This window comes from Dermacentor variabilis, chromosome 10 (assembly GCF_050947875.1).
Source record: "Dermacentor variabilis isolate Ectoservices chromosome 10, ASM5094787v1, whole genome shotgun sequence".
NCBI lineage: Eukaryota > Metazoa > Arthropoda > Arachnida > Ixodida > Ixodidae > Dermacentor > Dermacentor variabilis.
This window is the reverse complement of record NC_134577.1, coordinates 550,668-578,604: the sequence shown is the minus strand read 5'-3', so window position 1 is coordinate 578,604 and position 27,937 is coordinate 550,668. Positions and strand designations below refer to the sequence as shown.

General features: G+C 45.8%; 1 protein-coding gene across 4 annotated transcripts in view; it reads left to right on the top strand.

The window, feature by feature from the left end:
- LOC142559715 (zinc finger Ran-binding domain-containing protein 2-like) overlaps positions 1-27,937 on the top strand; it is a 122,223-nt gene that overhangs the window by 75,913 nt on the left and 18,373 nt on the right. For all 4 annotated transcript variants that reach the window (XM_075671283.1, XM_075671281.1, XM_075671282.1 and 1 more), the window contains one exon: positions 20,043-20,248. In XM_075671283.1, the coding sequence (XP_075527398.1) occupies positions 20,043-20,248 (206 nt within the window). The remainder of the gene's footprint in view (positions 1-20,042; positions 20,249-27,937) is intronic.

Here is a 27,937-nt window from a genome sequence, read left to right as displayed (position 1 = left end):
GAAATAACACCCTTGACCTTATGCTCACATCTTGCCCCGATAGCGTAAGGAGCATTACCACACTACCCGGTCTTAGCGATCACAACCTCATCCATATCTGCATGACAATAGCACTTAAGAAAAAGTCACCCACAACAAAAATAATAAAAGATTACAAAAGGGCGGACTTTGACGCCATAAATAACGAACTCCAAAATTTTTTTAATGATTTTCAGCAGTCTTACTTGTCAAGAACTGTTGATAGCAACTGGGAACTTTATAAGAATGTATTGCTCAACCTGGAAGCTAGATACATACCAACAGTTCTCGTGAAATCTGAGTCTAACAATGAATGGTTTAATAAACGACTGAAAGCTCTCCTTGCTAAAAAGAAAAGGCTTTACCGAAAAGCCAAACTTACAAATAACTCAGAAACATGGGAAAAATACAAATTGTGTGCTAACCAATATATTCAGGAGCTGACGATAGCCAAAGATAACTTCTTTAGTCATGACCTTCTGACGATTCTACGATCAAACCCCAATAAATTCTGGCGCTTACTTTCAGTAAAGACACATTCTAGACAGATTGAACTAACAGATCCGGATGGTAATCTCATTAATTCTGAGAAATGCGCATCAGCTCTTAACGACTACTTTACCTCAATTTTCTTCATCACTAATGACACTCCCATTGAACCAATTACCACCACTCCCAGTAAAATTAATGCCAGACATCAAGATCAACCCTGATGGCATATGTAGCCTCATTAATTCACTCAAACTAACCACCTCAGCTGGGTGTGATGGAATCAACGCCAAAATACTAGTTAACACCAGTAACATTTCTAGCCAGGTGCTACAGCTAATATTTACGCAATCCTTAAAGGCTGAAAGCTTGCCCGACGACTGGAAGAAAGCCCATGTCGTACCAATCTTCAAGAGTGGCGACCGCTCCCGTGCTATAAATTATCGCCCAATTTCTCTGACCAGCATTCCTTCTAAACTTCTAGAACATATAATCCCATCCAATCTAATGTCTCACCTGGAATCTATTAACTTCTTTTACCCTCACCAGCACGGCTTCAGAAAACTATTTTCATCCGAGACCCAACTCGCCGAGTTCACCTATGACATTCTACATTTCATGGACCTTCATTTGCAGATTGATGCCATTTTCTTGGATTACTCAAAAGCATTCGACCGCGTTTCCCACAATCACCTACTTCAAAAACTCGCATCTATCGGAATCCCAAATAGCTTGCTTACCTGGCTTGAACCCTTCTTAAAAGGGCGCACACAGTTTACCTCTGCAGATAACCATAATTCATCTCTTAGCAGCGTAACATCGGGTGTGCCACAGGGTGCTGGTTTATCGCCTCTACTTTTCCTCATTACATCAATGACTTACCTGCTAACATTAAGAATAAATTACGCCTTTTCGCAGGTGACTGTGTCCTATATTCCCCAATCAAAGGCTCGAATGAAATCGCCGCACTACGACAGGATCTCGATTCCATCGCAGTATGGTGCGAGAAATGGTACATGCCGCTTAACCTTACTAAATGCAAAGCTCTGTCATTCACCCGCAACCACAGCTTAACTAGTCACACCTACACAATAAATTCAGCTCCTATCAATCATACCCCGTCTTACAAATATCACGGCGTTCACATGACATCGACACTATCATGGGCAACTCATATTGACACCATCTGTTCTAATGCTTATCGCACCCTTGGATATTTAAAACGCAACCTGAAAGCCGCATCACCAGAAATAAAAAAGCTAGCATATCTAACATTCGTACGTCCTCAGTTAGAATATGCGTCATCTATCTGGCACCCTTCCCAATCATATCTAACCTATGACATAGAAGCAATACAAAATCGCGCTGCTTGGTTTATAACTTCCAATTACTCTCGTGATACCAGCATAACCACACTAAAACGTACACTTGAACTACCATCACTTGCTTCCCGCCAGATCATCTCTCGTCTCTGTTTGCTTCACACCTTTTATTACCATCCACATTCCAGGCATTCCCTGTTAAACCCACCCTTACGTAAATCCTCTCGCTTAAGCCACAGTCGTCCCATAGCAAACATTAACACCCGATCGTCTGCCATGAACACTTCATTCTTTCCCGACGCTATAACCCATTCGAACCATCTCCCAGAAGATATGTCATGCACTGACCGTAAAACGTTCCACGAAATGTTATATAACCACACTGCTTAATTGCCGATCCCACCGACCCTTACTCTAACACGATGTTCCCTTTTTTTTTTCACAATTGTTCCTGGCTTGTATTTGTTTATTGTTGTTTCTTTACTGTTCTGTACATTTCTTCTAACATTGTTACAAGGATTGAAGCCCTTCCTTATGTAATGCCTCCGGGCCTTTAAGGTGAAAATAAATGAAATGAAATGAAATATAGACTTGAACCTGGACCACAATACATTTACAGTCGAACCCGACTATATCGAACCCGTTTACATCAAGTTATTCTATATATCGAACAATTTCTGGACGAGGTATAGTTACAATGAGTCCCTTTCAATGAGTATAAAATTTCACTTACACCGAACAAAAATAGCAGCGACTCCTAATATATAGAACGTCAAGCGGCAGAAAAATGCCCCCAGAAGTTGGCTTTCCGTCACGGTGGCGGGAAAACGCAGCGGCGCGGCTCCATCCAACCGCTCTCCCTACCGTGCCTGCGCTGTGTTGAGCGAGCCGTCGACACCCCCCTGCAAAAAAATGATCCTGGCCCACCCGCAGTGCTTGCTCAGACAGCCAATCAGAGGCTCTTGTGCCCTCATCGTGCAAGATGGCGAAAGTGCGAGTTGTCTCGCAGCTTTTCTGTTTCATTGTGTGTGCGTCTTGTGGGCCTTCTCCCGCATTGTTGCCGTGATGAAGTGGCAGAATTTGCCTTTCATCGCGTAGCTCGAAATCATAAATCGGGTCGAACGCAGTGACAAGTCGAATGTCCCCGCAGCGTGCAAGATTCCAAGGAGCACTCTCAGCATGATCTTGAAGAATAAGGGGGAGATTAGCGCTAAAGCGGCCAAAGTTGCGACCCAGTGCCCGTGGCGCCTGACGCGTACGCATGGCCGTGTATAAGTGGTTCATCCGAAATCCGCCTCTTTCGTGCCGCGACGGCGCATGCGCCTTGCCCTAGAAACGTTTTGGAAGGGTCGCGTGTTTGGCCGCGTGCCAGGAAGTCCCCAGAAAAAAAAAAAGCCCTCGTACGCGCACTGCTGCAAACACTCAGGCCGTGTACCACGTTGAAACTCAACTGGTATCTCGACAACGGTGCGGTGCCAAAAACGTGCGTAACGTAAGACCGCAATTCCACTTTAAAAGAGAAACCGGCCAGTGCATCATCCGAGTTGTCCGGACTGCACCGTGAGCCACCGTGAGCCGCCTTTATTGAATGGCTCACTAATTTAACAAAAAAACCGTGCGTTACACTTGGGGTGACACATTATTATAAGTAGATCACATTGCTGACGAAGTCTTTTTGCAGCATCGGTCCTCACTTGCTGGTGGTGGCAGCGCGTTCCATACTGCACGTACTCGTAAGGCCCGGCAACAGTGGGTCGATAGGAGACCAAGAAGACGCTCACACCCATAGAGGAAGGAAAGTGAGGAAAGGTCCTACCCCCCTCCGCGCGCTAGGAGAAAAGTGTGGAGGAAATGACGTAGTAGGTTCTCCTTTCTTTTGCTGTTTTTTTTTTTTTTTATTTCTTTGCTGTAGCGGCCATGCCTTTCGGGCCACAATGGCGGCTTTGTTATGGCTCTGTGCGCTCACACGTGTTGCTCCTTAGGTTTCGTACTGTGGCAAAGGCACCGTGCGGGTAAGTTTGCATTGGTCTCCGTGTTTTGTTGCACTGCGTTATCTGGACCGTTCTCTACCGGATGTTGCTGTGGCCAGGTGGGACAGGAGGAACTAAAGTTCGTGAAATGAACGCGCATGCAACGCTGTATGTAATGTACCATGCCACGGCAATTGCAACGGACAAAGGAATATCCGCTGGAAATTTTTCACTCTTTGGCGGAATCATGCTAACGTGCCATCGCAAGCCGAAACTGATGCGTTTCAGAATCTGTACAATGAATGCCTTGCTGGTCAGTGATTCCTGCTTTTGACAGCACATATCGTGCATTTGCGGCAAGTAGAACGTACGTTATGAATGCATACTTCGTGTTCAGTAACAACTTGCTTTTGTGCATGTTAAAACACATGTTGCTTAACTGTTGCGTGTTCTTCGCAGTACTTGCGACAGCATGAAGACTTTTAAGCAGAGCGCGTTCGAGGTTCATGCACACCTACACAGATGTACTTCAATACACATGCTGATAGAGTGTTACGCAGAATATGTGCATTTTGCTGCCCTTGGCACCGTGCGCCTGCCAGCCGACGCTCCATCCTGGAAGATGGGAAAGAAGCGGCTGCTTTGACTTAAGGAACGAATCCTCCCTACCGCAGGTGTATCTTATCTGTGCGCGCGAGAAGCGCAGGGAAGTGAAGGTTAGCGGATGCGCTGCAAGAGTTGGCAAGGCTCCACAGAATGTACGCCTGCGAACACATGAAACGGCTGTTCCATGGTTACACGTAGGTCGGTTCTACGCGCATACTGTTCTGCACCATGCGCCGGCTATCGCAAAACTTTGTTTCCGTGAAGCTTCACTTACCGTGGTAAGAAGGCACATCAGGCTGCAGTCAATTAATGAGTCTAAACGCGGAGTCAGAAATGACATTCTGCCTCCTCGCCGGCGCGGTGTCGTAGTGATGCGCGGCCACCCGAAGTTTGTTCAATAAAGCACGACGATTCCTCAAGCGAGAATGTGTTTGTGCTTATAAACTCCAAATGGATCGCAAATGGGCCGGTGTGTCGTATGTGTCTCCAGTGCATTCTTGCAGTGCAGTGAGAATGCGTACATTTTTTTTTTTTTTTTCGTATCGCCACACGTTTAGCTTGCAAGTCCATCTGAGAGCCCCAGGATGGCTAAGCAGAGAAAAGCAAGTAGAAGGCAGCGATAGGTGAACTTTTTTTAAAAACGTGCTAGAACTGGGCAGCGGCCGGTACCTGTGGCTGAAAAGAACAGTTCGCTGGCCTTTTAAGGCATGTTTATTTTGATAAAAGCCGGTAAAAGCAGCCGATTCGACCTCACGGCCCAATCTGCGAAGTTAATTATGAACTTCTTTTACCATGACTTCGGCAACGGCAATGCAATGAGACATCGCGATTGTTTAGTATTGCTGCGGAGCGCGCATCCGAGCAGCCCGGTTGCGCGCAGCGCGGTGTTGTTTCGCGAGAAATGTAAACATGAGAGGAGAGCTGGCCCGATAGGCAGATCAACGCCAACTTCCGGCTTCACTTTAGCTTCACAAAGAGTGACATCAGGGCCTCTCCTGAGTTTCCTTCCTCCGTGCTCACACCAATGATTGACCGACTATTGTGCGTCACTGAAACCTTTGTATCATACCAGGTCGACAACGTCGCAACCGACGAGCGTGAGTTGTACTGTGACAGGCTTTCTTATCAAAGGCACCTGCGCAATCAGCTTGCCTATCATCGTTCAACCGAACCCCGCGCGATCGGCTGTCGAACTGAAAACACAATAGCGACAGCGTCTTCACTTGTATATATAGTTAATCATGCTCAAAATTAGTCAAGCATGCCTACCAAGTTGAAATGCACAAGCTTTAACCCTCTCAAGCCGTGCCCACGAAAGTTGAGCTAATGTCGATCCTGTTCAGTGAAGGTTAACCTGACGCCATCGAATTCGTGCACTCGCTACCGGCGGACCTGAACTGAAAATGTAAGCAGTTAGGTCGAACGAAACTGCTTTTATAGTTCAATTCTGGCTTTAGCGATTTGAAATCAGCTACTCTTCACTTCGCACAGCGCGTACACAATAAGCGGTAAGCGGCGACACAGCGCTTTGCCAATATCTGTACGTCACCATACCTATAGGTTGTCGGCCGCATTCGCTACGTATATGGGTGGACCTGTACATGTTGCTTTGCTGACACATTTCTCAATTTCGGAGATGCACTGTTTGCCCTTGTGCCAAGCGGCAAACAAGAGACAATGTATCTGGTATACAGCAGCGTAAACAACCGCCTCGTTCATTTATACCAACACTGTGTGACCAATGGCATCCACACGTTTTCGTGAGAGAACAACATGGCCTACAAAAGTGCACTTATACGAGCACAGTTTTCTCTAATGCCCTATGGCACACGAAAACTGTAAGTATGATGGAGTTAAATAAAATCGGGAATGTGTTAATTAACAGCCCGTAATATATGTATCTGGATCACGGTTGCCATTGTTTAAGTGGTTCGGCCACTCATATTGACGCGTGTCGGGGTGTAACAACAAGTCACATATGCGCAGATATGCATGTTTTGCTACATTTTGACACTATTTCATATCAGCAATGGACATTTTCCACAATATTTGACAATGACAACGACCTGCGGTTGTAGATGTCGATGTAAACAAGTGCACCGCTTTAATAAATCCGACGTAGAAGGCTGCGCTCGAAGATTTTTTGACTATGCGAAACATCTAAATAATGTGTAAAAAGAATACAAAAAGTGATGTCCAAGTGCAGAAATCAGTGACAAATCCCAAGGCAGCCATGCCGCCAAACAGAACTCAGCGTGCCTTTATCGGCCGCACTGTTTGCAAAACAGCGCACTCAGGCCTGCTCACCCAGTAGTCATAGAATGCTACATGGCTTCAGGAATGACATGCTGTCCCGAAGAAGCAATTAATGATGATTCGCTAGCCACGAAGCGCACAGCCAATGCGCACTGAATGTGGGTGCAGGTACACAAATCAACCGGCGAAAGCCCCAGACCCTTCCAAAACGTTTTCAGCGGCGTGCGGCAGAGGGCAGCACAGGAAAATGAAAGAAATGGATTGCTTCAGCCGTGCCAGCTTCCGTGTACTCGGTGATGACTGTAAATTCTGATGAATGAAACGAAGCCGTTGCCAGTGTTGCCGAACTTTGGAGCGAGCTGTCAGATTTTCCGGAAGCGGTTGGCGAATCAACGGTGAACGAGTTCGTGAGTGCAAATGATGGTGTCACGACCACGGCAGAGCCCGAAAACGAAGACTAAATTGCTGACATCGTACCGAGCACAAATGAAATTGGGCACAACGCGGAAAGCAGCGATGGTCCTTTGCCCACATCCTCCGAAGTGATTGGTGCGCTCACACTAGTCCGGTGCTTCTGCGGGAATGTGGAAGGTTGCGGCCTCAGCTGCTCCGACTCCTTAGACAATGTGGAGAAGTGCGTGCGTCACAGGCAGCGAAATTGCCCAAGCAGAAGAAAATGCAGGACTATTTCATGCGAAATTAAGCTCATTCCACCAATAATGTGATTTTTTAAATGGTATGTGCTTTTATGACATCCAATTATTTAGCAGGCTTATATCAAATTATTTTATTTATTTATTTCAGAATACCGCCGGCTTCCATTTGGAAGCCCAGGCAGGAGTGGTGCAAACATCACGTGATTTCAAACTTTTTCCTCAAGGGGATAAAACAATATAAGTAAGAAATATAAAATAAAAAAAACAGCCTAATAGGCAAAGTAAACATATGCAAATACGCAAAAGAAATACAATAATGCCGTCACATTGCTGCCAATAGGAAAGGCGTAATAAAAGAGACATCAGAATATGTAACAAGCAAAGATACAATGAATGCATGACATTACAAGCACATCTGTACTGCAGATAAGAAGGAATCTGGAGTGGCTGAGTTGACCACACTTTGCAGAAGAGCGTTCCATTCGCGAATTGTCTTGGGCAGGAAGGAATAAAGATATGCGTTTGTTCTAGCACGCGGCAATAATATTGTTTGATTGTGCTTACCTCTGGTCAGTTGCGATTTGTTAAATTGCATGTAGTTGTCAAATCTCATTTTAGTGTGGTTGTTAACTATGTTATACATTGCTTGTAGACGGTGCATTTTGCGACGAGTTTCTAGTGTCTGCAGCCGAGATCGCTATATCAAACTAATAGGCGTTTTTTTGCGAGTTCGATACAGCCGGGTTCGACTGTATACATAATCCAGGGTGTCTACCAACCGGGAAAACCGGGAATTCTCAGGGATTTTGAGTAGTCTGGAAAAAATCAGGGAATTTGTGCCTCTATCAGGGAATATTAGTTGTAATTTTATTGAAAGGGTCGAAAGTTGTAGTGATGCTGGCTCGAGTAACAGGCAGGAATCGTAATGAATCGTTTTTGACGCCCTGTCGTCGGCCGGAGGAGTTGCCAGTGTAGAGTCAACGACTGACTTTCCGGATTCCCGATAATTTGGACGGCTTCGCGGCACCACCACGTACCCCATAGAGTCAATGTATCAGAACGTCTGAAATTTCAGACGCAAGAACTCTTTGTCGTCCGATTTTCCAAACGTTTTGCCATGATTGCAGGTGTCAAACGGCATTAATCAAGCCACCACCACTGCCATTTTGATTACCTCGCCACCACGAACCGGCGCTCACGCACGCAGATCCACTGACAGCCGTAGCCATCACTGCGGCAACGCTAGGCCTAGCTGCTTCGACGTTCAATATGAAGCTTCTTGCCGTTGGGTGCCGTTTTTTTTTTTATTGAAAGAATTTGCTGCTGTCAGCAATGGCACAGACTCCGCCTTTGTGTTCCTTGCGATTGGCTTAGAAGCTTGGAAAGCACAGTGCATTGATAATGCCGGTTCCTGAAAGTCAGCTTCACCTCTGTATAGAAATGGTACTTGGTGAAGCATACACAAAAATTTTGCAGTGAAGCATAACAAGCGTGGGAAGGGGCTATCGCCACGGGACAGAGTATGTATTCCTTAATTATACACGTGTGCACCCGGTATTGCTTGTCACAGTACAGTATTGCCTGTCACAGTACTTCAGAGTGTTTTCAAATGTGCCTTTGGCGGTTTGAGCCCCTAAGGGCAGTAAATGACGTGCATTTATTTTTTCCAACTGGCCGATTTTTCTAACGTTTTTGCAGCCCCTAGGGAGTTTGAAAAATTGGCCGTTGGCTGTGCAACTGACCAAGGAGATGCTTTAAATGGTCAGTGGGGTGAACGAGTGGCGGAAGGAGGACAAGAACAGAAAGTACCTGCGCATTGAGGAATGAACGGGAAAGGAAGCCTGCTGGCGCCGTTTTGAAGGAGCTTCAGCTCAAAAAACAAAGTGTTGCCTGATGCCGAGATGCAGGTGTCCCTCATCCAAGCCAAAATAAGCTCTTTAAAGCAGTGAAACACAACACTGAGGCATTGTGCGCAAGCTGAGAGTATACCTCAACTGTCCTGACATAAATGTCAGGACAGTTGAGGTTGGCTCACGAGCAGTTGAGAGAGAATCTCAATTGTGACAAAGTTCGGGCCTCGTACCACTGAGCTTGCTATCAATTGATAGAAATAGTTCATATTCGAATATATTTGCTTCTGTATGCATCTCCTTTTTATTTGTATTTGAGAATGTCGGACTCCATTTGCAATTTTTTTCGAAGACATATTATTTGCTGTGCATTTTACTAATGCCCCTTCACTTCTATTCTCTTTTTGAATAACATAAACGCTTCTCCTTAGTATTCAAATTGGATTAGGTCGTTTTTAAAAAATGTTTTCATATGCTTACTAGGGAGTGACAGCATCGGGCAATATGGTTTCACCCCATCTTGACATAGAACATAGGTCTTCGTCACTCAGGGAATCTTGCAAAGGCACTCAGGGAAAACCTGGAGAACTCAGGGAATTTGGAAATGTCAACTTGGTAGACACCCTGTTATCATCAGCACCGAAATTGTCGAAATTAATTTCTCAATAGTCCAAGATGCTCGTATCATCTGCTCGGTTGAAGTCTTTCACAAAACTAGAGTCCTTCTTTGCTTTCGCTATTTCTTTTATTATAGAATAGTCGCAAACACGAGTATATGGTCAGAGATTCCATCCATAACACTGACCTCGAAACACTCTATTTTAAGAGTTTAAAAATGATGAGTCGAGAATGTGGCTTGATGTCGCAGGAACTCTAGTAGGCGTATTAACAAACTTGTTCATGTTACATAAAAAGGCAGTATTAATTAATAATTCTGAGTGTTTGTTATGACCACCAGTAGCTATGATATTGATCTGGTCAATGTTAGGCAGGTTGAAGACCCCATCCAAAATAAATTTGGCTTGATCACCCTTGAAGCGCTGTACATAGTCGCAAAGTTCTTGAAGGAAAGCAAGATCAGCATTCGGAGGCCGATACCCCACACCAATTACAACCCTATTACCAAGCAATTCGGCCTTGCAGAACAAGCTTTCATGGGCCGGTATGCCTGGCAGTAGGATTGTTTTTTTTTATATGTTCTTTAACCACTATCACAACTCCACCGCCGCGAGTCTGTTTATCACATCTAAAGATTTTGTATGACGGGGGCACAATATCGCTGTCCTTGACATCAGCATGTAGCTAGGTCTCGGCCAGTGCTATGTGAGGATCGAAGTCAAAAAGGAGGGTTTCAAAATCGGTCACCTTGTTGACAATACTTTGGTAATTTAAGGATACAAGCCGTAATGGAACAACTGTTTGGGCTTGTCACTTAGGTGCGTTGGCGCCCTTACGCCTAGTGGCTACTCGGCTTTTCTTCTGGATGCCTGAATCAACCAGGACACTCGAAGTGGTATATATAAATATACACAGGGTGTTTCCGCTAACTTTAGCCAGAGTTTTAAAATATGCTGATGCACTCTAAGACAATGCGACCAAATGCATGTTGCTCACTTTTGTACGTAGTGTGTCACGCTATATTTTGTATTTTGCTTAATTATGTAATTCGTCAAGATTAATTAACCACCTTCTGAAGCAATGAACCTAGGAAAAAAAATTCCAGTCAGAATGTTGCAGAGCAGTTTGCAAAATGTCCGAATAAACGGTTTGTGTCTTTCTATCTGTTAAGTATTAGTACTTTTCAGCTTACTGATGATGCCCATGAAATACAAAAGAACACCACATGACATGCCCGCTTGCATGTCATGATTGCACTGCTTCCAAACGTTCCATACACAAACAGCCGTAGGCGCGCTACCGCTTAAAAGGTGATGGGGCAGCAACGTAGGCGTTGGCTGTGCCATTTGCGCGTGATGTGCTCCCTTCCCGACAGTTCGTTATAGTGATAAGCAGACGCAGTGGTTATCGCTTGTGCTGCCAGAAGCAACAGGTCCATCATTTTGTGATAGCTGTAAGCAAATTGAACATCCCTAAATAAAGAAACTCAGTTTCCAGAAGGCTCAAAATGGTAGAATAACAGTATCCTAAATGGCCAGGTGCAGTCTTTCATTGAATTTATGTTTATTTTGCATGCGCTCTCACAGCAATGGCTCGAAGAGGTCACCTTCTGCAGTGATACAACACTGGGATCTTGTGAGAAGGTTTGCTATCACTGCCTTGAGCACCGTTGGTAAAATGCTGCAACAGAGTTATCGTCTCCTGTAAGGCTTCTGGACTTGTTTTTATCACGTAAATCCTAATATAGCCCACAAGAAAAAAGTCAATAGGGTTGAGGTAGGGTGACCTTGCCGGCCACAGGACTGGCCGGTTACTCCCTATCCATCACCCTATGAAGGTAACATCAAGCCAGGCTCGTGCTTGACTGCAGCTGTCGGCTGGGGCCCTGTCATGCTGATACCAAATTGCATCAAGCTGGGCTAGTGACATGTTGCAGCAGAAGTCTTCAACTGGCCCTTTGGGGAACTTGTCGGGTCGGAGTGTTGGTAAAAAACACTGGGCCAATGATTGTGCTGTCATATATTCTGCACCAAACATTAAAAGACCACTAATATTGGTAGCAGGATCTTTCTAGCCAGTATGGATTTTGCTCATTCCACTAGTGTGTGTTGTGGATATTATGTATTTACATTGCAATTTCTGGAAAAGTTCACCTCGTCAGTCCAGAGTACCTTTGTGAGAAAGTCAGAATCCTGCTCCGCCTGAATCAAAACCCAATTCGTAAATTCGAGACTCTTTTGGAGGTCCCTTGACTCCAGGTATTGATGCAACTGCAGATGATAGTGGTGCAGTCCCGAGTAATCTATCAATTTCCAGGAAATGAGGCGGACCACCTTTTGGGCTCTCAAAGCCCAGTACTTCCCCACACAGCCATCGGAGCCTCTGCCACCCTACACCGGCACCCCGAACGAGCTCCTAGATGAGGACATTCGTCTACATGAAGTAACAGCGGCAATAACGGGCTTGAGGCGCCACACAGCCCTGGGAATGAACTAAATCACCAATAAGGCACATGTCAATCTTGACAACCCCTCGCTACTAGAGCTTACCGCTCATCTTAACGAAGTATGGAGGGAAGGAAACCTTCTCGAGGACTGAAAAATGGCCTAGGTTTGCCTGATACCGAAGCCAGGCAAGCCACCGGCTATTGAGAGCCTACGACCGATCTCCCTCTTTTCGTGCACATCGTTCGTGCACATCTTAGAGCACATCGTTCTCAACCAACTACAACCATTCCTGGAGGACTCGGGGAAGCTTCCAACAATGATGATAGGTTTCTGTCCACACCTCTCGACTCAAGACATCCTATTTCAGCTGAAAGAGGAGGTGATTGTACCAACAACCTGCAACTCCCCCCCACGGCTATCCTCACCTTAGGTCCTAAAAAGGCGTTCAATAATGTCAAGCATACAGCAATCTTACAGAGGCTAAACATGCTGGGCTAAGGGGCAAGGATGTATTCCTATACCAGAGATTTCCTTTCAGATAGAAAAGCCATCCTACAGGTCGGGGACCAAGCCACGAGCCCCTTCCTACTGGGTGGGCGCGGCACACCACAGCGCACAGTGTTATCCTCTCTCCTTTTCAATATCGCCCTGATAGGCCTTCTGCTGCTCCTCGATAACATCCCGGGGATCCGGCATGGCCTATATGCCGACGACATTACCATCTGGTCGTCCAGAGGGTCCATCGGGGCAATGGAGAGCCGCTAGTTGGAAGCGGCAGATGTGGTGAGCGACTATGCTTAGTCATGCAGCCTCAGCTGCGCTCCCCAAAATTCCAGCTACTCCTGGTCTCACCGCGAAAGAAGCACGCATCCGACTCGCCCACTATCAACATACAACTGGAGGGACACACCATCATTCTGTTTCAGAGCGTAAAAATATTGGGAATGGTTTTCCAGTCGGATCGCACCAACACAATATTAATTTGCAAACTTAAGAATACAACAGCCCAAGTTATCCACATGATCCGGCAAATTACAACCAAGGCAAGAGGCATGGGGAAGGTGGACACGCTTCAGCTTGTTCAAGCCTTCGTCGTGTCTCGAATAACTTACGCTATTCCATACGCACTACTCAATGCAACGGAATTCAAGAAAATCAACACAGAAACGCATATAAGCAGGCGATGGGCCTGCCGATCAGTACCTCCACAGAAGGCCTTCTATGACTAGAAGTGCACAACACGGCTGGTGGTTACGGAAGTGGGAAGGTCCATCCTCTTACGCCTGGGGCCTCTCTGCCCCTCTCAGCCATCCGCCGCCTCAGACTGCGAGCTTACCCCATGCAATCCGGAGCAACATCACCGTACGTCCTCTGCCTTGCAACATGCACCGAGTGCACCACGCACAGCGAAGTGAGGCCCAGGCCCTGGCCATACACAACCAATACGGTACTTTACCCTCTACAGCCTACATGAATGTGGGGTCTTACCCCAGACGTGCAGCCACAACAGCCACCGTAGTCGTCAACAAAGAACATCGGAGCAGCATTTCGCTCACCCGAAACAATCCCCTCCAAGCCGAGGAAGCGGCCATAGCCCTTGCGCTCTCCCAGACAGAGGTTGAAGTCGTAGTGAACGACTCCCAACAGACGTGCCGCAACTTTGCTAGCGGCAGAATTCATACCATTACGCCCCAGCTCATCACGGCATTCCTGGCAACGAGGACACCAACCACGTGGCTCAAGATTTGAGCTACCGAGCCGATGCCGAGGAATCTGAACCCGAGCGCATGCACCCTCTACTCTCGTACCAAGACATCACACAACACTACAAGCTAACTCACAGAACATATGCTCCCCCTCACAAGTCACTACCTAGAGAGCAGGAGCAATTCCTCTGAGCTCTACAGGTCAATACATTCACCCAGCCAACCAGAAATCACCTCATAGCCCCTACACAATCCTCTCCACAATGCCCACCGCCCCAGTGCAGAGTAGCAGACTAGAGTGCACTAGCTCAGGTCGACCTCTCTGTCTCTCCTATCAATAAATTCTATTCATTCTCCACAATGCCGCTTCTATGGAGAGCCTGTGTTTCTCAGGCACATAGTAGGGAGTTGCAGAGCGGTACCATTAAATCCTCCGAACCCTTACCACACAAATAAACTTTGGGAGAGAGCCTTGGCCAGCTCCGACCTCGAGGATTAGCAATGGCTGATTTCGAGGGCCCAGGAAAATTGGAAAATTGCTGGCGCTTTAACAGCCGATGTATGATGGTCTGTTTATCACTGTCTGGAACTACCACCGCCACCACCTCCATCAGTGGCTTACGCAGCGCAAGCAATAATGGTTGCTAGCTTAAATCGAACAGCCAATGCTTGCGTCTTTGCCCTGTCGCTTTTCAAGCGGCAGTGCACCTATGGCTGTTTGTGCATGGAATGTTTGAAAGCAGTGCAATCACGACGCGCAAGTGGGCATGTCATGTGGTGTTTTTTTTATTTCGCAGGCATCCGCAGTAAGTAACTTAACCTAACCTAACCTGCTTCTGCGCATCGGCCCATGGCCTGACACTGCAATTTCAATGCGGGCAACAAAACTATTGTTGAAGTTCCTGCAGGACACCAAGCTCGACGAGCGGCTCTAGCGAGGCAACTGTCTCATGTACGTAAGCACTCACCAGTTCTCTCTTATCATCATCATCCATCCCAATACTTTCACTCCCCTTCCCTCTTCCCCAGTGCAGAGTAGCAGACTAGAGCGCACTAGCTCAGGTCGACCTCTCTGTCTTTCCTATCAATAAATTCTATTCATTCTCCACAATGCCGCTTCTGTCGAGATCCTGTGTTTCTCAGGCACATAGTAGGGGGTTGCAGAGTGGCACCATTAAATCCTCCGAACCCTTATTACACAAATAAACTTTGGGAGAGAGCCTTGGCCAGCTCCGACCTCGAGGATTAGCAATGGCTGATTGCGAGGGCCCAGGACGCAGCCCGAGCTCAAGGCGTTCTGCAATGAGGACACCTCTCCAAAGCGGCATTTAGCTAATAAAAATGTCTATTCTTTCTCTCTCTCCAGCTGTTTACAAAATCCTCCAGGCAGTTGAGTTGGACACACCGATCTGTGCGCTCATGCTACGCGTGCTAGCGTGTGGATTAGCTGCCATGAATGGCAAAACGTTGTAGCAAACCTCATCATTTATTGCAAGCTCTCTGCCTCTTTCTTGTGAAGCTGCGACTCGTAGCTGTTGAATATAGTCATCGGGCTTGATCGAATACCCAAGCGCCAGCTTCGAAATATTCTTGCAGCCTGCCGTCTTCGTCCGCCTGTAGCTCCTAGGGCAAGGTTCATGTCTGCTTGTTCCTCGTTGGAAAAAGGCATCACAAAATTGCTGGCGCTTTAACAGCCGATGTATGATAGTCTGTTTATCACTGTCGGGAACTACCACCGCCACCACCTCCATCAGTGGCTTACGCAGCGCAAGCAATAATGGTTGCTAGCTTAAATCGAACAGCCAATGCTTGGGTCTTTGCCCTGTTGCTTTTCAAGCGGCAGTGCACCTATGGCTGTTTGTGCATGGAATGTTTGAAAGCAGTGCAATCACGACGCACAAGTGGGCATGTCATGTGGTGTTTTTTTTATTTCGCAGGCATCCGCAGTAAGTAACCTAACCTAACCTAACCTGCTTCTGCGCACCTTAATTGGGTGCGACGTCAATTGGATGTGGTCTGGTGAACTCGAGTAATGCCACAATGCCTAAACTTAACACTTAAAGGGACCCTGAAACGATTTTGACAATTTTGTACAAACATAGCGAGTCGTTAGAGTAGGTCGTTCTGATCATACATTGACACATCTACGTGCTCCACGTAAAGCATGTAATTTATTATAAGGTTTTAAAGATTTACATTGCTGCCGATCGCAGCACACTGCTCGGTGTAATTTTCAGCCGCTCCTACCCATATGACATAAATCACCCAATAGCCGTCAGTATGGTGAGCTATCCGATTGGCTGCCCAGGGTGCATCATCAATAATTTTTCCCTCTTTATGGTGAAGAAGTTATGTTCGTAATAGTTGGACTGTTGGTTAATTAAATTTCTATAAAAGGAAAGTAACAGAAAGATGATGCACAAGAACAATTTTTCACTACACTTATTAAGCACTTCCGGCACACAGTAAGCATCGTCTGCTTGTGTTACAACGTGCTCGATTTTGGCGAGTGCTCCGTGGTCAGAGTCTGTCTCAGTCTTTTCGTGAGCACTATGATTCAACTTTGTTGTGTTGTGGACTGCAAACGTAGCGACATTGTGTCCCTCTGCAAGGCTGCAGACGTGCGGACTGGCTGCAGCGCATCGGACTACCGCTATCCGATTGGTGCCACGATTTGTGCGTTTACGGCTGTCACTTTACACCGGAAGATTACTAACACAATAGCATTTCAAGTGTTCGGTATTAGAGTAAACGCAAGCGCAAGGGAACAGGGCCAGGCAGACACCATGCAGACCATGTGAATGGTCTGCGCGGTGCAGCCATCTGGTATCACAGAGTTCAACCACACACAGTAGCAGTAACGAAATGTATTCTTCTTTGCTTCTGGTGTAAATTTTTTGCAGTAGTGTAATAATTAGTACGTTATTTTTGTAAATGTTTAAGATGTTTTACACTTAATTAGAGCAATGTTAGCTCTTTGTTTGGCTGGTGAAGCTCTGCGCCATTGGGTGGCTGGACCGTGGAAACTGATCAGGCAGCTCACGTACGTCTATGCTAAAGTTCCTTCATCAGCTTGAGTTTATGCCTCCACCATTCCGTCAAAATGCCCAGCTCGCCTGTGGTTACCAGAATTTCAGACACGTTCGGCACTGCGACAGAATGCTCGCAATGCACGCTGCTTTTATAGCTCTCGCTTGGGGTCGACTGCCAGGAAGCTGGTGGAGAGTTTGGAGAGGCTTCGAGTGTGCACTCCTAGAGAATGGGAAGTCGACGACATGACATGCCATCATGACGCAGAGCCAGTGAAGGCGGTGATTAGCCCCAATCACTCAGCGAACGAGTTGAGGAGAAAATGCATGACTGTGGAGGAGGGTAACTTGTAATCGTCCGTAGCTCTCTTAATATGAGACGTTTCACACAAATTGTTGTGCGAATGATTAACTTTAGCTGTACCCTACACATCTACAAAATTTGTCCGAACTGTTTCAGGGGCCCTTTAATAGATAAAAAGACAAACTGTTTATTCGGGCGTTTTGCAAACTGCTCTGCAACTTTCTATTTGGAATTTTTTTCCTAACTTCGTTGCTTCGGAAAATCGTTAATTATTCTTGATTAATTACCTAACTAAGCAAAATACAAGAAATAGTGTGACACACTACATACAAAAGTGAGCAACATGCATTTGGTTACATCTTCTTAGAGTGCATTGGCATATTTTTAAACTGGTTAAAGTTAGCTGAAACACCCTGTATACAGTGTTTTATGAGAAACCCTTCTCATTGTATGAAATTTTCACTCGCGCAAGTCCGTGCACTCTATTTCAGACCTATCTTTCACAGCAGCTGGAGTGCTGTCTGATCTCTTAGTTTTTAAAGACCATCTGTGCAAATACACTTGTTCATTATTGTAAAATGCTGTACACTATCATACTGTGTTGTATGGTATTTTATTTGCATTGTATTTTACATTACTGTGAAGTACTGTACAAGTACTGGGCCGTGATTTTGTAGTGAAGCAATTTCCCGGTGATAATGCATTTTGGCGTTTTTGTGTTCATGAGTGGCCGCGTTTGACGCTCTGCCCAGGGCCAGAGCGAAGAGTTTCTTGACAGCTCACATACGCGAAAAGAATCGAAAAGCATTAGCTTTGGCAAAGGCATCGCTACAAAATCGCGGCCCTGTACAAGTACTGTACAAAGCATGCGAGGGCTCCACAGTTCAAGATACATGACTAGGCCAACTTGCTTACAGAATGAAGCTGATCGAGCATGACAATCAAGTGCTAGCTTGGATGTTTTCTAACCTGACAAACATTGCTTTAGAAGCCTAAGAATGCAGAAAGATAGGAAATATGCACTTGCTGCAAGGAGTCAAAATAAATTATCACTGTACCATAGGCAGATGCTCATTTTCACATTTGCAAAACTACAGCTTTCCTGCGTTGTATGGGAATCACCATGGTTAATAATATCTGGCTAGAGGGAACAAGGCTTTTATACAGAAGCCAGAACATCTTGAAATAATTCATCATACTTTGGTATCATCACAAATGGACACGGGCAAAAGGAAGAAACACGACAACACAGGCGCTGCATTTCTTCCATTTGTGCATTTGCCAGAAGTACGATGAATCCTAACCAACTTGCCCACCTTTTCTATCTTGCTTCAGCATCTTGAAAGATCTGATCCTATTCTTTTTGGTTGGCATTTTCACCATTTGTTTCATTCAATGTGCTTTCTCCCTACCAGACGAGATGGCATCAAAACAGCAATTTCATGGCTAATATTCATGCCACTAAATCTGAATTTTTTGATTTGGTCAAATTTAACAAAATGTTGCCTATTATTATTTTCATTCACACTTTTTGGAAGTTTCATTGAAATTTCACATAAGAATTTTCGAAAATTCAGTGCACTTATGTCTGCTTTAATTCTATTTAAAACACCTACAATTAGGCTGCAATTTTATGTATTGGGGTATATGTTATGGCTAACATGTCTTGAAATAAAACAGTAGAAGTACCAAAAATAAGCATATTTATGGTAGCAAGGAAAGGGGAGGTTTAAAGGAGCACTGTCACACATTTTTGAAGTAGTAGAAGCTCCAATAGACATTTCTGACACAAATTACACTTGGCAAATAAGTTGCAGGTTGGGAAAAACAATTTCTTAATTTGATGCTAAGGTTGTTTATGAGATGTTGGAACTAGTGTCTTCGAGGTTCGAAAGGTTTCCCTATGCCCAAGGTATGATTGCACTTTTTGCTGTCCGAGTCTCGTTATTGTTTTTGTTCTTTCTTAAAATTGGAAAGTGGTTCACTGCTAGAATTTTTTCCTGTTTTCTTGAGTCATCTTATTGGGGCGTTGTTTCCTGTTCTCGTGTGTGATGACGTCATGTAGTAGAGTGAAGTTGTGGTTATCAATGTCTGCTTTGCACTGTAGCAATATTGTAGCCTCATAAAATATCATGACCGTTAAGGCCTCGTGCAAGTATTTTATTTGTATTATTGTCATTTTTACAGATAGAGTATAGCCATTGTTTTCTGGTTGGGCTGTGTCCTTGGTTTCAGTGTGAGTTTGTCACTTTGAGCTAGATGCACATGAAATTTTAACTGTGACATTTTTTGCTTGTTGTTGCATCCACGCATTTTGTAATACTCCCACGTGTCTAGCAATGTAATGGTCATTGTGGGTGCTGCCAGTTATTGATTGCCCTTTCTGCTTGTGCCCCGCTAGATTGATAGTTCTAATCGAAGGTGTGTTAAAACCAAACATATGTCCTCAACAAACATCTTGACTGAGCATATTTCGGAAAAGCGTGGTTCATCCCATTTCTTGTAGCGGAACCTACCACTAGTATATAGAGAACCTATTTTGGTAGCACCACAGATGATGTCAGATGAAATTGAAAGTGGGGCACAGATCTCTTTACTTAATTGGAGCTCAAAGATACTCAAAGATGTGATAAAATGCCTTATGCTTTTTCTGTAGTCGCTCTTGCCTTGTCGCTGCTGTGCTTACTGTCATCAGCCCATATGTTTGGTGCTCACGCAGTCTTTGTCCGTGTTATTTGGCCTGGCTCTTTACTCATTTTTCTCATCCCCAGTTCGGCCGCCGAAAGAAGCGGGCTCGACGAGATGATGACCGGGCAGCCAGTCCTCCCTCCCGGCGATCAGAAAGGGAGGATGAAGAAAAGGAGAATGCTGACAATGATAAGGAGGAGGAAGAGGAGGAGGAGGAAGAGGAGGAGGAGGAGGATGGCGGAGGTGATCTTTCCAAGTATGACCTGAGTGGCTGGGATTCCCCTCACAGGTGAGGGGCTGTAAATTGCAGCCTTGGCTGCTTGACATGGGATGCACCTTGCCAGGCAGGCACTTTCACCTTTACTCAGAACAGCTGTCAGTATATGAAGATGTTTTGACAGGTTCATAAGTTCCCCACATCGATGTGCATTTGGTGGTGACACTACAGCAGAGAGAAGTTTAGGCAGTCAAGTAAACAGGAGTATGGTGACATGTCCTTGCCTTGACTGAAGGGCATGTGAAGGTTCAAGTGTGTTCTACTGCTCTACTGCTCGACAGCCTGTGTTCAGCTACCCTAAGTACATTACTTTAATCACAAAAGGTCTTGGAATGTTTTCAGAGATACTTAAAAAAATTGAGGAGCCATTCCACTCTGTGAAGGTTGATCACCACCGAAGCTATAGCACATCACACAGGGTAAAACAATGGTACATGTACTTATTTTCATAATTTTGTAATGATAGTGATGACAGCTTTCTGAGTACTGCGTCGTAATGCATCTTGATTTGTTTTTATTATTATTATTATTATTATTATTATTATTATTATTATTATTGGCGGAGTGCTTGAAGCCTGCTCCACCTCCACTATGGCATTACACTACATCCAGGATCGGCCCACATTTTTCCCCACGAACAAGACAAATGCATTGCAGGGTAGAGTAATACAGCCTCACTGTAAAGCTTAAGCTTGATGTGTGTTAGACTTGCCACTCATTTCGTGGCTAACATAAGTTTTGAAAGGTAAGTGTTAAGGTAAGGGTTGACAAAAGTAGGTAAAGGTACTTCAACTCAAAGAGCAGTTGAATCTTGTTGCAATGAAATTGTTTGTACCTGCAAAATAATTTCCTGTAGTGGGAATTTGTATTGAAAGTGGTAATGAATAGTCATGAAAAGGGGGAAAAAAAGAAGTCCAGACAAATACAAATTTTAACGCGGTAGCATTAAAGGCCCTGTTTCGCAGAAAATGTAGTGTCAGCACTGACATTGGCGTCCTGGGAGCAAAAATTGCCGTATATATATTATATGGCACTAACATTCTTCTTCTATCACAAAAGTTGCCCATACCTTGTCTTGCATTCTTTTCAATGTTATTCCTCAGAATTTTGAGCATGACAACCCACACACGTCATGAAACAAAGCACTGGCGGCGCATGTCTTTTATATTAAATCTTCTCAGACTGAAATATTGAAAGTGCGAAGCAATAACAGATCGACCCATGCGGGAGGCCACATTTCTACCACAAAGCTTAGCTTTGTGCATAGTGTTCACCGCCAGCGTTTCCCAGTAAACATTATGGTTACATAAGCTGCAGTTGCCGGGAGTCGTGAGAAGCAGTCGGGGATCTTTAAACGCTATCATGTTCCACTCTTAATGGCAAAGCTTAAGCATCCTCCAGATCTTTTTTTTTTCAACTGCGAAGCTTTCTTTCTCAGAAACTCATATGGCTTTCTGTTGTAGCTTTGTGCTACAGTCAGATGGATGACAACTTTCCCTTTCATGAACCTTCATCCACCTTGCGGGTTTCCACAAAACTTATTTGCCAAAACTGGTAAAAGAAAAAAAAAACGCAAATCCTGGCTAGTGCTGCATGAAAAGATTTGTTTACACAAATGAGCCAGTGCTCACTCCTTTCTATTTTGTGGCTGAGGCACTGCAGTGCAGTTCTTAAAAGAAGCTTTAGCTCAGGGGCTCCTAAGTATGAGGGAGAGAAATCCTTTTTCTCGGCAACCACTGCATCCAATTTGATGAGGTTTGTGCCATTTAAAAAAAAGAAAGTTAAAATCTGGCTATTCTTTATTTTGGCCATCAATTCTGAATAACGATTTTTGAAAATCATAAATTTTCAGAAAACAAGAGAATCAAGTGCACAACTCTATAACTCAGCAATAATAAATATCGCAATATTGTAAATTGCTACGAATAGTACATCTAAATCACACCAAATTCATGAATTATATGTGGTTCTTAAAGGGAAGCTGAAGAGTCTGTCGAATTCAATAAGGCGCTCATAAACTTATAAACCATGTAAGTAAAATTTGAGGGTTTTTTTTTTTTCAATTAGGAGCGACGTAATCGTCGGTTAAAATTGCGCTGTAGCTCCGCCCCCCGTCGAATGCCGCGCGCTGCTGCTGACGCTGACGATGCGAGCGGAGACCGGAAACCGCGGTGTTGTGACGTCAACACTAGTGTTCCATTCCTTCGCAGCCTCCGTGACCGTGCCTGACTGTGCTTGTTTCTGCGTGCGTGCCATCATAATCTGCTTCGATCGACCCTGCATTCCTTTGTTGGTGCGTCTGCTTGTATGTAGAGTGGTAGTCAGCGTGCGCAGCATCAACTGAAGGGGTGGGCCGATTATGCCGGCTTTCTGTGCAGCCTACGGTTGCACGAACACCAGCGGCCGCGACGATGTTGTCTTCCATTACTTCCCACAAGCGCGAAAAGATCGGAGCACGAAAACAAAGACGGCATGAGTGTGGACTGACTGATGATAACTGGTGTTGGAAGGCCTTATGAATACACGAACTCGCCCAAACCTGGATTTTGATTTACTGCGAGCTCCTTCGTGTTAGCACGCTGAACGGAAAGTGCATGTTTATCTCCCGCCCTTGACGCAGGTTTCGTCGCAAAGCGCCGCGAATTTTCTATTTGCACGTGTGTTGTAAAACAGCCTGCATGCAGCTACCATAACACAGTGCAAATGTAGAGTTTGCATGTGCTGGAAAGCCGGCGCACGCAAGGACGCTACGCTCCCCCTTCTCTCGCGCACAGCGAGAAACCGACCGTCTCAAGTAGCCGACGGAATTCGGCGCCTTTACGACTTCGGTTACGAGTAGTGTGCGGATGGCGCGCAGATGAACGTCACTACACGTACTGCATGAACCGGGAAGCTTTTCATGCGTTTAAACCGTCTTTGTAGATTGCCGACAGCTTTGGACAGCGCACAAATGCCGATGATTCTATATTCTATGCACAGAGTGCATTGATGCAGTTGCGATACTTGGCTCCTTCTTCATCAAGTGCACATTAATAGTCAGCATCAGCATTGATGGTGCTTTGCTTCGAGAAGCTAGCGTGTTCAAAACACTGCATGGTCAAGGTGGGTTCCACTTGCTTCCATGTATACACATAAGACATATGGCACCGAGGAGGTCGATGGAGTACTCCTTGCCGTTTTCGCAGCAAAGGAGCATGCGCTTGAGCAGGTGGTGGCAGTAAATCTTCCTCGTGTGGTGAATGACGTCATGGTCCATTGGCTGCGAGATCGACGTGGTGTTCAGAGGAAGAAATACCATCCTAATAGCTTTCAGGTGTGGGATGTCACCATGCGCCGGGCAATTATCAACAACGAAGAGTACATTCCTGCCTGTGGCCACGAACTTGCGGTCAAGCTGCCAAACATAATCTTCAAATATTGTGCTTGTGATCCAGGCTTTCTTGCTGTGCCGGTAGATAAGCTCATCCCTTGGCGGCAGCTGTGCACTTTTAAGACAGCGAGGCTTCCCACTCTTTCCAGCTACGAGTAGCGGAAGGTTGTGTTTACCGCACATGTTCGAGCCAAGCAGAACGGTAATTCTTTCCTTACCCTGCTTTCGACCCTTGGCCACGGTGTTCTTCGCTGCGAACATTTTTGTGGGCAGCATCTTGTAAAAAAAGGCTGCCTCATCAAGGTTGTACACATCGTCTGCACCGTACTCGCTAAGCAACGGAGCCAATGTGTGTTTCTTCTAGTCGTCGACGACGCTCTCGTTTGCGCTGCCGCTCTTGCCACAGATGGCTACGAAGGTCAAATTATTGCGCTCTTTAAAACGGCTGAACCATCTAAAGAATACATTGTTGCGCCAAAAAAGGAAAAAAAGACTTGGGAAGGAAGAGTACGAAAAGACAGATTGAGCGCTGAACTTCAACTGATTTTATTCTTACAGCAGGGCAGGGAGAAAGAACAAATGCGCATGCGTACATCAGTGTTGCCCTAGAGCGAATCCAGTGACGTTTTTAACAGTTGCAACTCATTTTCAAACAGAAAAACAGACGTGTCACTAATACAACTCGTGCCTCTCTTTTTAATGTGATATGCCTCCAAAAGTTCTCTTGCTAACGTATCACCACTCCTGCCAAGTATCTTTATCTCACGCAGCAGTGGCTGGCATCTGCCTTCCATGCAAACCGTGCAATGCGCAGGTAAATGCGCATTACCGTTATTGATTACAGACAATTCATGCTCCCGGGCCCGGTCATTAACACATCTCCCCGTTTGTCCAACGTAGGTTTTCCCACATTTTAGCGGTATTTCGTAAATAACGCCCGTCGCACATTTGACGTACTGTCTAGTGTGCTTTTTCTGGCATCCTGACTTTTTGTCAACGCGGCTTATGCGCGGACACAGTCCAGCCAACTTGCGTGGTGCCGAGAAAACAACTGGCACACCAAACCTAGTAGCGACTTTCTTCAAGTTGTGGGAAAGCTTGTGGACGTATGGCACCACTGCGGGTTTGCCTCGTTTTTGGTCGGGCCTAGGCGCATGCCTTTTTCCCTTCACCTTCTGGAGCAATGTTTTAGACACCGCCCCAACGACCGAGCTCGGGTAGCCGGCTGTGTGTAGCCTCGCCAATTGCTTATCAAAGCTAGTCTGCATCGTGTGGGGGCACGACTTCATGAGAGCAGATTCAAGTCGTGCCCCCACACGATGCAGACCAAGTCTTTTTTTCCTTTTTTGGCGCAACAATGTATTCTTTAGATCCCAACCAACTCGCCCAGCAACAAGTTCTACTCGGCTGAACCATCCATTGCTACACTTGAACTCTTCGTGCCCAAGTTGTAGAGCCAAGTCGTTGGCCTTGTCCTGCAGTATCGTTCCGTTGACGGGAAGGTGGGCTGCGTTTGCTTTCTGCAGCCAGCAAAGTGAAGCCGATTCCACATCTTGATACATGGAAGCCCATGCTCGTGACCACTTCGAAGAATATGACTTGCTGTAGGCCTCCAGTACCTTCGACTTGTTCTTCAATATTGTGGACAATGTCAAGAGGGGCACGCTGTGCGTTTCAGCGAACTCGGTCTTGGAACACGTGTTATTACCTGCTTCTTTGGTCAAGCAGAACTTCTGCTGCAGCATTAAAGTCTTATACTTTGGCATCTTCGCTCACTGGCACTTTTGCACAGTTCAGAAAAAAAAAGAAAAAACCACGCTAGCTGCAACACTCCTAACCACTGTACACAAAGAAACGGCGCAGACCGGCGTGTCCCGCACACACATCGCCGCAGGCGCGGTGAGAGAATGGGGGAATGGCAACCAGTGGCAGCGGCACGGAACACGCTCTGACGCTGCGACTGTGAGGAGCATGCAGAGTGGGGGACAAGAGCACGTGCCAAAAACCGGTATGCCCGCTGTGTTGCAGTAAAGCATGTCTTCTCATCTGCAGGCGTGCGTTTTGGCGGTGTGTGGGGCGTACCGTGGACTGATTTTTGTGCTAGCAGTACTACGAGTCAGGCGCTTTGTCTAGGAATAATCGCGATTGCTATGTGGCATCGCCTCGTGGCTCCGAATGGCCGTCGTTTCGCCGGGTTTGCGGTGAAATGGGGATCGGAAATTGCTGCATAGCACCCCAAATCTTCGAATTAACCGGGTTGGCCTAGGCCGCCGGTTCGAATTGTCCGATCAGATTTACATTGGAAAATACAGACCGCAAAAAACCTTTGAATTTTCAGGATTTCGAGATAACCAAGTTCAAATTAACGAGGTTTTGCTGTACATGAAGTAAACAACTAGGCCAAACTGGAGTTCTTCTGAAGCTTGTATGGTGAATTGCAAAATTTTGCCCTTATCTATTCGGCCGACAGTTCACAGTAGTTTCTGACCACCATGCCCTTTGTTGGCTCATCTCTTTGAAACATCCTACAGGTAGAATCGCTTAATGGGCACTGTACCTGAAAGTGTAGACCTACACGGTCATATAGAAGGTGCACAAAGGTGCTGGCTGTTTGTCCCACTACCTTTTGGCCGGCTGTGACTCTGCATGCACTGAATCCCTCGATTGCGTCTTTTCCATGAGCCAGTTATTTAACTTCACCAACAAACACCGTCGGGATGCGTACTTAAGAGAAATAATCCACCATCTGTCATCCTCTCCTAGCAACGCCTCTTTGTGCATGTTCACCCTGAAGGATGGTGCCTTATAATAATAATAATAATAAATAAATTCTTTATTTGTGGATTTACAGGGTACAAATAAGTGTTAACGTGTGGATATCTCCATAAAGAGTACCCTGACGATCCTGATCTTCTCCTAGTTATACCATCACACCTGTGCTCTACAGTTTTTCGTGATCTTCACGATGCCCCAACTGCTGGCCACCTTGGTGTTGCTCGCACACATGGCCGCATGTGCCATCGCTTCTATTGGCCTGGCCTAGCTCGCTTGGTGTAGCGTTATGTCAGCACCTGCAAGATCTGTCAGTGCCGAAGGAAACCGTCTGCGCTTCCTGCTGAGTTTTTTTAGCCCATCGACTTCCCACCTGAGCCCTTCTGATGTGTTGGTTTGGACCTTCTCATACCCTTTGCTACGTCTGCTTCAGGGAACAAATGGATTGCCCTCACTACCGATTACGCAATGTGCTATGCAGTGACACAAGCGCTGGTAACCAGGTGTGTTACAGACGTGGCAGACTTTCTGCTCTGTGATGTAGTTTTAGTACACGGTGCCCCACGTCAATTGCTGACTGACCAAGGCTGTACCTTTCTTTCTAAAGTCATTGATGATGTCCTGCACTGCTTTTCCATGCACACAACATCACCACATCTAACCAGCCCAGATGAATCTGCTCACCGAGTGCTTGAATTGGACCTTAACAGACATGCTTTCAAAGTACATGTCGGCTGACCACCGTGATTGGGGCTTTGTACTGCTATATGTGACTTTCACATATAATTCCTCCCGCCACGACACTGCTGGATACTCTCCCTTTTACCTTTTGTTCGGACGTGAACCGACTTTATGTTTCAACTAGTGAGTATGCATGCAACTCTTATTGCCCGGTCTGATTACACATGGCAGATAGCCTGTAGTAGGCTTGCTGCTTCCCAAGACAGTCAGAAATGACCAGCGACTCCGTGACAAACGTTTCTTCCCAGGTGCCCTCATGTTACAGTAGAACCTCATTAATTCACAAGTCGTTAATTTGAAATTTTGGATAATTCGAAGTAGCGGCCCCGGTCCATCCAACAACGTATTGACATGTGTACTTGTCTTTATCGGACGACACGTTTCACCGCCTAGCAAATGTTGTCACACAGCGCAGGACGTGCTTGCATGTGTGGGAAGTTTCTGGAATGTTATCGATGGCTCCATCCACTGTCTGTGACCGAAACTTGTGTAATCTGATTGCGTGTGTGCGCGGCGCGAATAATGTAGAACTTTGTGGAAGGCATGTGGGTCCCAGCGATTAGTCTGGAACATTCGGCGATTGATGTATAAAAGCCGACGCGCTTGACCCGTTGATCAGATTTTCGATAATCGCCGACTGTGTTCGCCACTCTCGTTGTGCTTTAAGTGTAGCCCGTTTTGTGGGCACAGGTTCGCCCAATAAAAGCTAGTTTTGCCTTTTACAGTATTGCTACTGTGTTCTTTGACGTCACGACCACGTGACATCTGGTGGAGGTGCTGGGTATCGATCCCAGTACCTCTCGCAAGTCCGGACAAAA